General features: G+C 38.0%; 1 protein-coding gene across 1 annotated transcript in view; it reads right to left on the bottom strand.

Moving 5' to 3' along the window:
• Positions 1 to 13,156, bottom strand: part of rfx6 (regulatory factor X, 6) — an 83,527-nt gene that overhangs the window by 49,191 nt on the left and 21,180 nt on the right. The window contains exon 7 of the mRNA XM_060854823.1: positions 8,428 to 8,535. Coding sequence (XP_060710806.1) covers positions 8,428 to 8,535 — 108 coding nt within the window. The remainder of the gene's footprint in view (positions 1 to 8,427; positions 8,536 to 13,156) is intronic.

Genomic DNA, 13,156 nt, shown 5'->3' with positions numbered 1-13,156 from the left:
TGGTCATGATATCATAGAATTTTGCATTATATTTGTATGTACACTTCATTCTTGTTATCTGCTTATTCACTATTTACCAATTCATATACTGATGAGCTCAGTTCCACATCCCATCTTTTACTTTCTCATTTACTCAAGGTCTGACCATAAAACCATAAGAAACAGGGACAGAAGTAGGCCATTCAGCTCCTCGAACCTGCTCTGTTATTCAGTAGAATCATGACTAATCCAACATTCCTCATGTTCACTCTCCCTCTGATGAGGAATCTATCTATCTCAGCTTTACATATACATAAGTACACCACCCTACAGCTGTCTGTCACAAAAGTTCCAAAGACTCACAATGTTCTGAGTGAAGACATTCCTCGTCAACTCAGTCTTAAATTGGCACCCTTCATTCTGAGATTAGGCCCTCTGGTCTAGGACTCTCCCATGAAAGGAAATACCTTCTCAACAACTACCCTGTGAAGCCCTTTAAGAATCCAAATGTTACAATGAGATCACTTTTCATTCTTCTAAATTTGTCTGATCATGTGGTCCTTTGTGGTTTTTGTAGCAGTATCTGCATCTTTAGTTATCTGTGGAGAGTCTGTGCTCCCATGCACCAAGGATAATAAAAGATGAGATGTAGTTTATTTTGAATCTAGGGTCTTGAATCTGGAGCATGGAAATTATGAAAGTATGAGGGGCAATCGATTATGAGCGATTGGAAAAATACACTTTAAAGTTAGACTGTAGACAAACAATACTGCACAGTTCATAGCTTTTCTACTTCTCTACATAAGAAACAAGGAAAGGTAAACTTACTGTAAAAAGTTAAAGGCTGCATTTGATCAAAGGAAGTGGATTATAAAGATGTTAGAAAAAAATAGTAAGCTTGATAATGGACAGCAACCTGACACCCAGCAAATATAAGGACCATAAACTGATTAGGAAAGAGAAAAGAGAGTATAAGATCAAATTAGCAAAGAACATAAAGGTGAAGGATGGGTAGAGAGAGCAGTTAATGAAGCATAGTTTTCTTGGCTTTATTGACAAGGGCATAGAGTACAAAAGCAGGGAAGTGGTATTGAACTTGTACAAGAAACATGTTAGATCTCAGCTGGAGTATTGCAGAGAAGATGTGAAAGTACTGAAAAGAGTACAGAAGCAATTTACAAGAATGTTTCCAGAAGTAAGAAACTTCAATTATGAGGAGAAATAAGAGTTGAATATGTTCTCCATCGGGAGAAGGTGGTTGATAGGAAATTTGGTAAGACCTCTCAAAATCAGGGGTGGGCTGGATGGATAGAAAAGGAGAAGGTATTCCTGCTCGTAAGAGAAAAAAAGAATGACAGAGAATAGATTTAAAGAAATGTGTAAATGAAGCATGTATTATGTAAGAAAAAACATTTTCACATAATGGATAGTTAGGGTATGGAATGAACTGTCTGGAAATAGGGTGGAGGCAGGTTGAATGGAGGCTTTCAAGAGGGGCATTTGATGAATATTTAGATAGAAATCGTGTTCAGAGATACAGGGAAAAGGTAGGAGACTGATGCAAGAAAACAGAATTGGTGTAGAGCTGATTTGCAGAATAGCCTCCTCCAGCACTATGACAAATTTGTGATTAAAGGCAGATTGTAAAAGATCCCTAGGTATTAGATTAGCCAGGATAAATATGGACCTGTAAAGTTTGAAAATAGATACTTCCCCTGGATGTTGAGTCTAAAACCAGAGCATGCAATCTAAGCATAAGTGGTAGGCCATTTCAGATTGAGATGACCAGAACCTGTTCACTGAGATGGTGGTGAATCTTCAGAATTCTCTACTCCAGAAGATTGTGGAAACTCAATTATTGAACATGTTCAAGACATAAACGGATAAATTACTGAAGTCTAATGACATCAAGGGATATGCAGAGGGACACGGAGGTACATGATTTGTTGTGACCTAATTGAATGGTAGTGTAGGCTCGATGGGCTGAATGGCCTGCTCCTGTTATTACGCGACTAGTGCGTTAAGAAAACAAACTTTGTGGTGAAGACAGGATGCGTGCTGTCTTTCTTAAGCTATTGCCCAAGATGTTTGGAATGCTGGTGTAAACACAATAATACATTATCTAATGTCTTTTTCAAACCACAGCCACCTATCTGTGCTGGGTGGAGGCAATTAAAATTGCTGCTATTAAATGAGCAAACAATGAGACGCTTCTCTACTTTAATTTAATAGCTTTCCAGCTATTATCTATCACCATTTACCATAATCCCAAGTTTGAAAGCCCAAGTGAAGAGTAAACCTTTCTATTTGTGCAAGATAAAATGGATTAGATTTCCAAATGACTGATAATTTAGCTGATGTTGTGGAGTTTGCATCATAGAAACTGTCAGAATTTAATTTCTACTGACAAATGTTAAATGTTACCTGGTTTTTTTCAGGATTGAGTACCTGGAATTTATTTTCTGGATCCTCAGTCATGACAAGGGGCCTGGCTTACTACCAAAGTGCAGGAGATACACTCTGCCTTTCCATTAGCTGCTCAGATATTCACAGCAGGCTGAATACTCTATCACATTCAGACCAATTTACCTTTCCAACTGTTCTCAGATGAATTCTACTTCTATTGGAGCAACAAGGCAAGCAAATCAACCTGATAAGATTATTGAGTATACTACAGTTCAAATTAGAACTAGGTTCCACAATAAGTGAATAAGAACTGAGAGGAAAGCAAATAAAGACCGCAATCAATATTTGATTCAGTCTATTTGCCTGCGATCACCCACTTCCATACTAATTCAATGTTATCACACAAAGATATAAGTAAACTCAGGCATCCCAGTGCAGAATCACGTACATTCAATAAACTCTCAGCGTGGCAAGGTATGAATTTTTAATGTTTTATGGTTATTACCAGGATAGACCCATTAACACACAAATGAAAACCAAATTCTACAAAGGTTTAAAATAGACATGAAGTAACTAGCAGGTCAGCACCTGGAAAGAACAGACAGATCAATGATTTTGACCTAGGCCTTTCTCATTATTCAGAGATAAAGAAATGTCTTTAATGAATTAGGGTAAAAAAGGTGAAGAAGAAGCAAGAAAATATTTCAAGAAAATATTTCAAGCAAGAAATACGTTGTCACTTGAATAATGTGCAACCTGTTAATCGATAAAGGAACAGATTCTTCGATGGAGTGAAGGGTCTTAGACAATTGAAAGATTTTTTAAAAGACGTTAAAGTACGAATAGTTAAGGCAATAAAAAATCCATTGGAAATGGACATCCATAAGAAAAGGGCAGAATTGAAGATGGTACAAACCTCCAGATTATATATGAGAGTGGAATCAGAAATTAAAGAGTGTGTGGTGTGTATGTGTATGCAGTGTGTGTTTGAGTAAGTTTGTGGCTCGTGTGTGTGTGCATATACATGAGTGTGTATACATGCGTGTGCATACAGTGTGGTGGGGTGTGAACAGTACCCCAACAAAGATCTTGGCTAGATTGCCCAATCAGTGGCCAAAGGATGTGTCCACAATCCACTTAAGGACAGCAAGCAGGTTCTTGGAGTTGGAAGGCAAACAGGAGGCATTTTAGCGATGAAGGAATGTCAAATGCCTATTTAGTACTTTTAAAATATTTGAAATGAACAACAGCTTTCTCTGTTAGACTGACATGATGGAGAAGATACCACTCTGCAATTTAGGCAGTGGCTGTGGCTGTATCCAGATAGGTAGATGGTGGCTCCAGGTGGGGAAGAACTGGGCATCAAAGTAGTCTTGGACATTAGCCCCTGATCAATGCACAAAATATTCAAGGAAGTTGTTAGTGGTGCATTATGAGATTTATTTTTAAAGAGAATCGGAAATATACTGTTGGATAGCTTTGATTTATTTGACATATTGTGTATTTCCAGTATGCAAGCTCATTACATTTCCAACATTCAAATCAAAAGAAAATTCCCCTCGAGGTATTACAGGTATGTAAAAGGTAATTGGGCTGGAACTAGTGCTTTTTACACAAAGTGTGAAGGTGGCTGTCCTCAGTAGTAACTGACCCTCTGCCCTCACCACTGAGAAAGCCCTGATCAAGTACCAGTTAGGCATTCAGGAACTTGCACACTCGTGAAGTCCCACCAGACATGAAGCTCCCTGTCAATCAGAGCCCAGCAACCACTGGCACCTGGACAGCATTGCTGCTGACCCACACATTGCAGTAGCACAAAGGTGACTGGATTATTTGAGAGAGGATCATGGAGTTATGTCATCATAGAGGCCTACAGCACAGAAAAAGGCTCTTCAGCAGTCAGGAAGGATGGCACTAGCACAAAGGTGACTGGATTATTTGGGAAAGGATCATAGTTTGCACTAGTCAAAAGCAAGCACCTAACTATTTGAATCCCATTTTCCAGTGCTTGGTCCACAGACTTGTATGCTTTGGCATCACAAGTGCACATAATATTATGAAGTTGGTTGAAGATGGGTGCCTCTACCACCCTTTCAGGCAGTGAGTTCCAAATTCCTACCAACCTATGAGTGTACTTTTACTTCTTCACATCCCCTCTAAGCCACATAACCCCTTCCCTTAAACCCCTTCCTTAGTCATTGATCCCTTCACCAAGGGAAGCATTTCCTTCCTTTCTACCTTATTATATCCCTCATAAATTTTATACAGCTTAATGATGTTTCTCTCACTTTCCACTGCTCCAAGGAAAACCACACCAGTCTATCTATCCTCTCTTCATAACTAAAACACTCCATAATTAAAACCAGGCGACCTCCTGGTAAATCTCCTCTGCACCCTCTCCAGTGCAATCTCATCTTTCCTATAATGTGGTTTCCAGAACTACACACAATATTCTAGTTCTGGCATAACCAACATTTTGTACAGTTCCAGCATCACTTCCCTGCCCTTAAACTCTAAGCCTCGACTAATAAATATCCCATATGCCTTGTTAACTACTGATCTACCTGTTGCAGTACCTTAAGCAACCAATGGAAATCCACACGAAGGGTCCTCTGATCCTCAGTGCTTCCTACCATTCATTATGTATTCCCTTGCATTGTTTGTTCTGCCCAAGTACAACACCTCACATCCATCTGGTTGAATTCCATTTGCCATTGATCAGTCTGTCTGTATTGTCCTGTAATCTAAAGCTGTCCTTCTCACTATTTACCACCATACCAATTGTTGTATCATCTGTAAACATCACCATAGTACTGGGTTTGCAAGGAGTGAAGGGTCAGGGTGTTGGAGGCAAATGCCTAGTTGTAGCTTTCACAAGCCAACCCCTGTTCCTCAACAAAGCCCCTAACTGCCCCCAGATTGGAACAAATGGAGGTCCCACAACAAACTGACAGGCAGACCACCCTTTCATCGCTGTCATGCAAGTAGCCACTTTTCCCACCTGCTGTAAAGACAGATATTCTGGTCAGTGATGCATTTTACCATTAAGTGGCTGTCAATTGACAATGTAAGGGCCTTGATTGGTGGCGGAGTTGTGTCACTATTTGTCCTTCCTACTACCTGCTCCACCATGTCTAGGTAGGGAAAAGTCCCAATTAAGTCAATAAAAAAAAGAGTATATTACTGTCCTTTAAAAAACTGAAGAATCAATGCTGGCACTGTCAATGGAGCCTAAATCCCAAGAATGATAACAAAATAACAATAATGGTGTTAATATTAATAATCTGAATATGTTGGGTAATCATTGACTATTCATCAATAATAAGATCTTAGAGGGTGATAGCACAGAAAAAGACTCCTCAACCCATCGACCGCCTAAATATTTTCATCCTGTTTTCCAGCACTAGGTCTGTATGTCTGGGCATGGCAAGTGTACATCTAAGTATGTCTTAAATATTATGAGGGTTTCTGCTTCTATCACCCTTGCAGGTAGTGAGTTCCAAAGTTTTACCATTCTCTGGATGAAACAATATTTCCTCACATCTGCTCTAAACCTTTTTCTCTTTATCCTAAATCTATTATCACAAAGAATAATTTATTATCTGTTTTGTTTTTGACTTAGACTAAGAGATTATTAATTTCCATTGAATAATCAATGTTCATATTTTTCTCTGGACATTGATGAATCAACTCTCTAGTAGAGGAGCTAGGAATGCAGAACATAACTGGGTACACACGAAAGAACATCAGCAGCCTACACGGTGCACCACAACAGTACACTGCACAAGTTCCTAAATATGGAACTCTCAATTAAATTTGTTTACATTAAGTACAGCTCAAGTTCTACTTTTCTTCATCTCCAAATGCACCAGTGAAGGGAGGGAAATGCTCATCAAGGGCAATTAATTCACTCAGACTAGAGAACATTGCCTTTGTCTCAGAAAGCAGCTGATATTAGCTTGATGGAACTAAGTCTTCTAATTAAAAATATGTCTTTAGGAATATTAAACATTTCAGGATGTAGGTTTGCTCACTAAGCTGGAAGGTTCGTTTTTAGATGTTTAATCACTATATTAGGTAACATCTTCAGCAAGCCTCCAAACGAAGTAATGGTAGTGTAGCCCACTTTCTATTTACGAGTTTGTGTTTCCTTGGGTTGGTGATGTCATTTCCTGTGGTGATGCTATTTCCTGTCATGATGTCATTTCCTGTTCTTGTTTTCGGGGGGGGGGGTTTAAATCAGATCCAAGTCAATGTGTTTGTTGATAGCTGTGCATTTGCACAAGCAGTCAAAACATGTCCAGAAACCCTAGCCACTCTCCCCTACATCAAAGACATCTCAGAAATGACTACCAGATTACTCAGACCCCTTGGCATCATGGTAGCCCACAAATCCACCCACACACGAAAACAGCAATTAATGAACTTGAAAGACCTTATACAGACAACAAGCAAAACTAATGTCATTTACAAAAGACCTTGCAAGAACTGTAACAAACACTACATTGGACAAACAGGCAGAAAGCTAGACACCAGGATACATGAACATCAACTAGCCACAAAAAGACATGACCCACTCTCACTAGTATCCTTACATGCAGATGAGGAAGGACACCACTTCGACTGGGACAACACATCTATCCTAGGTCAAGCCAAACAGAAACATGCACAAAAATTCCTAGAAGCATAGCATTCCAACCGGAACTCTATCAACAAATAAATTGACTTGGATCCCATTTACCACCCCTGAGAAAAAGAACAGGAAATAACATCACCAGAGGAAACAATGCCACCACAGAAAATGACATCACCAACCCAAGGAAACCCAAACACAAATAGAAAATGGGCTATACCACCAGTGCTTCATCCAGAGGCTCACTGAAGATGTATGGTGATGAAATGTCTAAAAACAAACTTTCCAGCTCAGCGAGCAAACCTACATCCTGAACCTTAACCTGTGCTATAAATCTTCTCAAAAACCACTAAATTAGACATGTGTAAACATTGTGTATAGCAGCTTATGGTTGAGTGCAACTTCTTTTGGGATAAGCACTGAATATAATCTCATATAATTTTCTCAGTTTGTGTGCAGTTAACAGATGGAAGAAAAGCTGAACCAGGCTTGTGTGACTTCCCTTCTCTACAAATTATCATTGTAGGTTGTCAGTGTGAACAATGACGAAACATAGCTGAGTTTTCTAATGACCTACTGCGGGAGTGGGTTCTGGCACAATGTCATTCTCCTCCCTCTTTACCGACTGACTGATTCTCTCTGGTACCTTCTTTCTGTCCTTCTTTCACTTGCCCCAAAGGTAGATCTATTAATCCATGCAAGAGTGGAATAAGCTGTTTACAAAGTACACAAAAACAGCACAAAGCTGTTCACATGAATCAGAATTAACTGGCAAAAAAAAGAGAAAACAGATTGGAAGAGAAAGAAATCCCAAAGTATCACCAACAATCCAGAAGGAAAGAAGCAGCAATTAAGTGGAACGGAGGGGATAAGACCTTTAAACATTGCTTCTGCAGAGGCCTTGCTCATAATTGATACTGTAAGTTTCAATCGTGTTTATCAGATGACAGTCAGATGAAGCCCTTTTTATTCGGCAGCCAGTACCATATTTAAATACTACAATAAGATTGCTGAATCATTTTGGATGTAAGAAAAAACAGTAAAACATGTGGATCATGCATATTGGTGCCCACTGGTCTTGTACATCTCCAAATGGAGTCCCAATTAACACATTCATTTACAATTATTTCTGGATTTGTAAAATGGTAGAGGCTACGAATGAATTTCTAGGTATATCAGTGCTCATTTTTATAATGTGGAAAAGCATTTATTTTCATCCAAGGTCACAAAACTAAAGCCACCCTGATGTGATATTCAATGCTGACACTTTCCCTAAACTTAACATATTTTTTACATGATCGATACATATTTTAATCTCAAGGCTGCTCATGATAATAACTCTTTACTGACCAGTATTTAGTTGAGAGATCAGCTTAACTAAGACTTTTCTTTAAAAAAAAGAGTATTACCTTCTCCTTAGAGATGGGCCCTTGAAGAAGAAGGTGCTGTGCATTAGGGAACTCTGGGAGCAATGTTCCAGTTTTTGAACTGAGCGAATATTTCCGTGTAAATCCTCCCTATAATAGAACAAAATGTTACATTAGTTATGTGGCAACACTAAGATTTCTAAATATGCAGTCCCTTATAAAGTGTTTATTATTGCTACCAGTTAGAGATCAATGTTTAACTATTCAAAAATGGAGGTAACATTATTGAAAACATACATTTATAGTGTTTTTGTTATATTGATTCAGCTAATGATTTGCTACACAACTGAAATAGCCTTGAAGTTTTAGATTGTAATCTATCATTGTTATTGCATTAATCATATTTGTTTACCAACTTCTTATTTTATGTCATGCAAATATCATGGTCAGATTGAAATATACAACTCATCCAGATTTTAATATGTTTCTGCTCTGGTTACTACGGACAACATATTGTGAGAGTGTAATTGTATTTAAAGCTTGATAAAGTGAGTTGCATTAAGTCAGTTTGTTGGTGAAAAGCTAATATTAATAAAATTTGGATCAAATTACAGGATGTGCAAAATGAACATTTATTGTCACTTTCCTGATCTATATATTTATTTAAATATTTTAAAATCCCTTTTACATGTGGAAATGCCTATTTCTAAATACCATTTAATGTTATTGAAGCCTTTAATAATGAACAAATTTGTTCAGAAAATAAAATTAATGACATTCTAATGTAGGTTATTTTCACCAAGAGATTGGATTCTGGAAAGGTAATTGTGTTTTATAATGTGTCAAAATCTTCTTTTTTTCTCTGTTCAATGCTGTGAAGAGATTCTGTTGTTTGAATATCAAAAAAAAAGTTGATTCTGTGCAGTGTGTATTAGGATTTTTTGTTAGATTTTAGTTTCAAATTGTTTGGCAATTTATGAACACACTCAAATAATTCATTTGAGAATTCATAAAGGTGCATAATGAAGAAGGAACTGAGTGAGAGATTTTAAAGTCGATGGGTAAACTGATTGCCAACTTCAATAGACAGAAAAGATCATGTAACATTGTTTAAAGATGACTAGTAAGTGGCAAATGGAATATAATGTGGGAAAGTGTGATGTTCTGCACTTCAGTAGGAAGAACACAGACATAAACTATTTTCTAAATGGGCCAAGGCTTTGGAAATCTGATGCACAAAAGAACTTTGGAGTCAAAGTTCAGGATTCTCTTAAGGTTAACATGCAGGTTCAGTTGGCAGTTAGGAAGGCAAATGCAATTTTAGCATTCATTTCAAGAGGGGTAGAATACAAGAACAGAACTGTACTGCTGAGGCTATATAAGGCTTGGGTCCCAACATATTTGGAATATTGAGAACAGTTTTGGCCCCATACCTAAGGAAGGATATGTTGGCATTGGAAGGTGTGCGGAGGAGGCTTATAAGAATGATCCTAGGGCTGAAGGGCTTGTTAGAGCTAATTTCTTTCCACAGAGAGTAGTGGCTGCGCGGAACACACTGCTAGCAGTGGTAGTAGAGTCATTTACATTAGGGACATTTAAGCTACTCTTTGAAAGGCACATGGATGTTAGTAAAATGTAGGGTACATAGGTTAGTTTGATCTTACAGTAGGATAAAAGGCCACACAACATTGAGGGCTGAAGGGCCCTTACTGTGTAAAACTGTTCAAAGAAACCCAAACATATAAATAGAAAACAGGAATTTTCACCATTGCTTCGCATGAGGTCCACTGAAGATGTTACCCAGTAAGGTAATGAAATGTCTGGAAATTAACCTTTCAGCTCAGCGAGCAAACCTACATCCAAAGTTCTATGTTCATATGAGGTGTGAATCTGCACTCGGTGGAATTTAGGAGGATGAGAAGTCTGGAGAGAGTGGACATGGAGAAGATGTTTTCATTAGCAGGACAGACTATGATCCAAGGGCACTGTCTCAGACTGAAGGGATGACTCTTTAGAACTGACATGAGGAGGAATCTTTTCAGCCAGAGAGTGGTGAATCTGTGGAACTCACTGCCACTGCAGACTTTGGAGGCCATGTTACTGAGTGTCTTTAAGACAGAGATAGAGAAATTCTTGATTGGCAAGGGGATCAAGGCTTACACAGAAAAGGCAGGAAAATGAGGTTGAAAATGTATCTGCTATGATTGAGCGGTGGAGAAGACATGGGGCCTAGAATGGCTTAATTCTGCTCCTATGTCTTATGGTCTTAGGGACCAGGAGTACTGGCAAACATTATTCTCTCAACTAATATGAATAATTTAACTAACCTTTCATCTCACAAGAGTTTCTGGAATCTATTAAAAATGTGAAGTGCTTTGGAGTACCATTGAGAGATGTGGTTGGACACAATAAAAATATAATTGTCCTCATCAAAACTGTCATCTCTTTTTAAAAATATTTTCCTATTGTTGCTAGAAAGAAAAACACTGCAAACCTTAGCGCTGTATTTACAATCTAACACAGGACAAATCACAAGCTTCATCCCAAAGATACATAAGAAACATGCCCAAATTATTAAAGGGAGGATAAAGGAATGGGCAACAGAAGAAGCATGGTTCCTCTCGAGTAAAAGTGTCAGTAAAAACAGATAATTTAGGATGTACGAATAGTGACATTACCAACCAAAATACTAGTAAGCTAAGAGCAAAAATTAAAATTAGATAAAAGCTTTGTGCAATCAAAATAAAATTAGCAGTGTACATAAATCTTGTCAATTTGTATTTCCATATATAGTACAGATAACATATATAAGCTATTAAATCAATTAACTTTTCTTGTAAAACAACTTTTTTGTCTAAATACTCCTATTTGGAAGTAATCCTAATAGAATATGTGGGAGTTTTATCTGTTTCTGGCCCCAGTCACTATCCAGGTGAATTTACCAGGATCATCGAATTGGAATTGTGTACATGGAAATTTGAAGAATATTTTTGCTAAATTTCTTGACAATCTGCCTCCAAAGCAGATAGAACAAGTGTTCACCTCATTCTTGAATAGTTTAAATTTGTCATGTTGCCAGAGTACAATCCATTAATCGGCAATTAATGGCAGTTTCTTTTCTTTCTGTTTTAACTCCTGTCGAAGTGTTCTGACACAGAACTGATTTTCTTTCCTTCACCAAGTCACCTGTAGTTTTCTTTTCCATCTGTTCACCATCACCAGTAAATCACCTACGTTTTACAGTTGATTAATTTATGTGCAAAGCCTGTTAAGTGTGAGGGAGTGGGACAGAGAGGGGAAGGGGACTATTGCACTCAGTTTGTAGATGATTTAAAATTTAAACTTCTCTCCACCTACTTAGCAATTCTCTACTGAGGGAAGTGATAATTTTCCAAATGTTGAGTGTAATTAAGGTGATGGTCATAAGATCAGAAGAATAGGTGAAGGAAAGGGCTGTTTTGTCACTGATCCCGGAATTAACTTCCATCCTTGCCTGCCCCCAATAACCCTTAACTTCCCTCTGGATAAACACTGTCTAACTCTGCCTTGGATAAATTCAATGACCCATCCTTCACTGCTATCTGGAGAAGATGATTAAATGCCTGTCATAAGAAGGAATTCCTTTGCATCTCCACTGAAGGTTGTACTGGTTTCAGATTCCCTCTCGAGGGGAAACATACTCACACCCTCTACCTTGGCAAACTTTCTTGGAATTTTATGTGTACTTAAATAAGATCACCTCTTCTTCTAAACTTCAATAAGTACAGATCCAACCAACTATAACATTCTTTATGTAAGAAAACCTTCATTCCAGGAATCAGCTGAGTGATCCTTGCAGCCTCCAGTGCATATATATCTCTCACTAGGTCCAATATTGTACACAGAACACTATGTGCAGTTTCACCAATGCCCTGCAGTAGCAACACTTCACTATTTCGAATTCCACCTCCCTAGTGGTAGAGGACAGCATTCTATTTGCCTTCCTACTTACTTGTTGTACATGCATATTAACCTTTTGTGATTCTTGTACAAGGACAGCCAGATCTCTCCATACTACAGCATTCTGTAGTCCCTTTATACATTCATTCACAGGATGTGGGTGTCACCAGTCAGGACAGCATTTATTCCCTATCCCTAATTTAAATAATATATTGCTTTTCTATTCTTCCCACCATGATGGAGAACCTCATATATTCCAAATTATACCCCTCTACCAAATTTCCACCTCTCACTTATTTGTCAAACCATAAGACATCAAAGCAGAAATAGTCCTTTAATCCACGATATTGATCCATCAATCCCAATCCTGTTAGTTAGCCAATTCTCTGTAACTCTAATAGGTTCCCTCCAACACAATGAGCTCTTCTTTTGTGTGGTACACCTTTTATATGGCACCTTATCAAATGCATTTTGCAAATACAAATATACCATATCTACTGGTTTCTCTTTATTCACCTTACTTCCAACATTCTCAAAGAACTTTACATGTGTCAAATATGATTTTCTTTTCATAAATTCATGTTGATTCTGCCTAATTATATCATGATCATCTAAATGTCCAGCTACTACTTTTTTTCAAATGGATGCTATCATTTTCTCAATGACAGATGTCAAGCTTACAAAGCTGTAGTTTACAGTTTACCATTCCCCTTCTTGAATAGAGGTGTTATATTTAGTGTTCCCCAATCTGAAGGGACATTTCCAGAATCTACAGAATTGTGGAAGACTACAACTGACCCATTCTCTATCGCAATGGTTTTCGCACTGGCAT

Source organism: Hemiscyllium ocellatum, chromosome 3 (assembly GCF_020745735.1).
Source record: "Hemiscyllium ocellatum isolate sHemOce1 chromosome 3, sHemOce1.pat.X.cur, whole genome shotgun sequence".
NCBI classification, from domain to species: Eukaryota; Metazoa; Chordata; class Chondrichthyes; order Orectolobiformes; family Hemiscylliidae; genus Hemiscyllium; species Hemiscyllium ocellatum.
The sequence above is the reverse complement of the archived record's forward strand: the minus strand, read 5'-3'. Positions and strand labels throughout refer to the sequence as shown.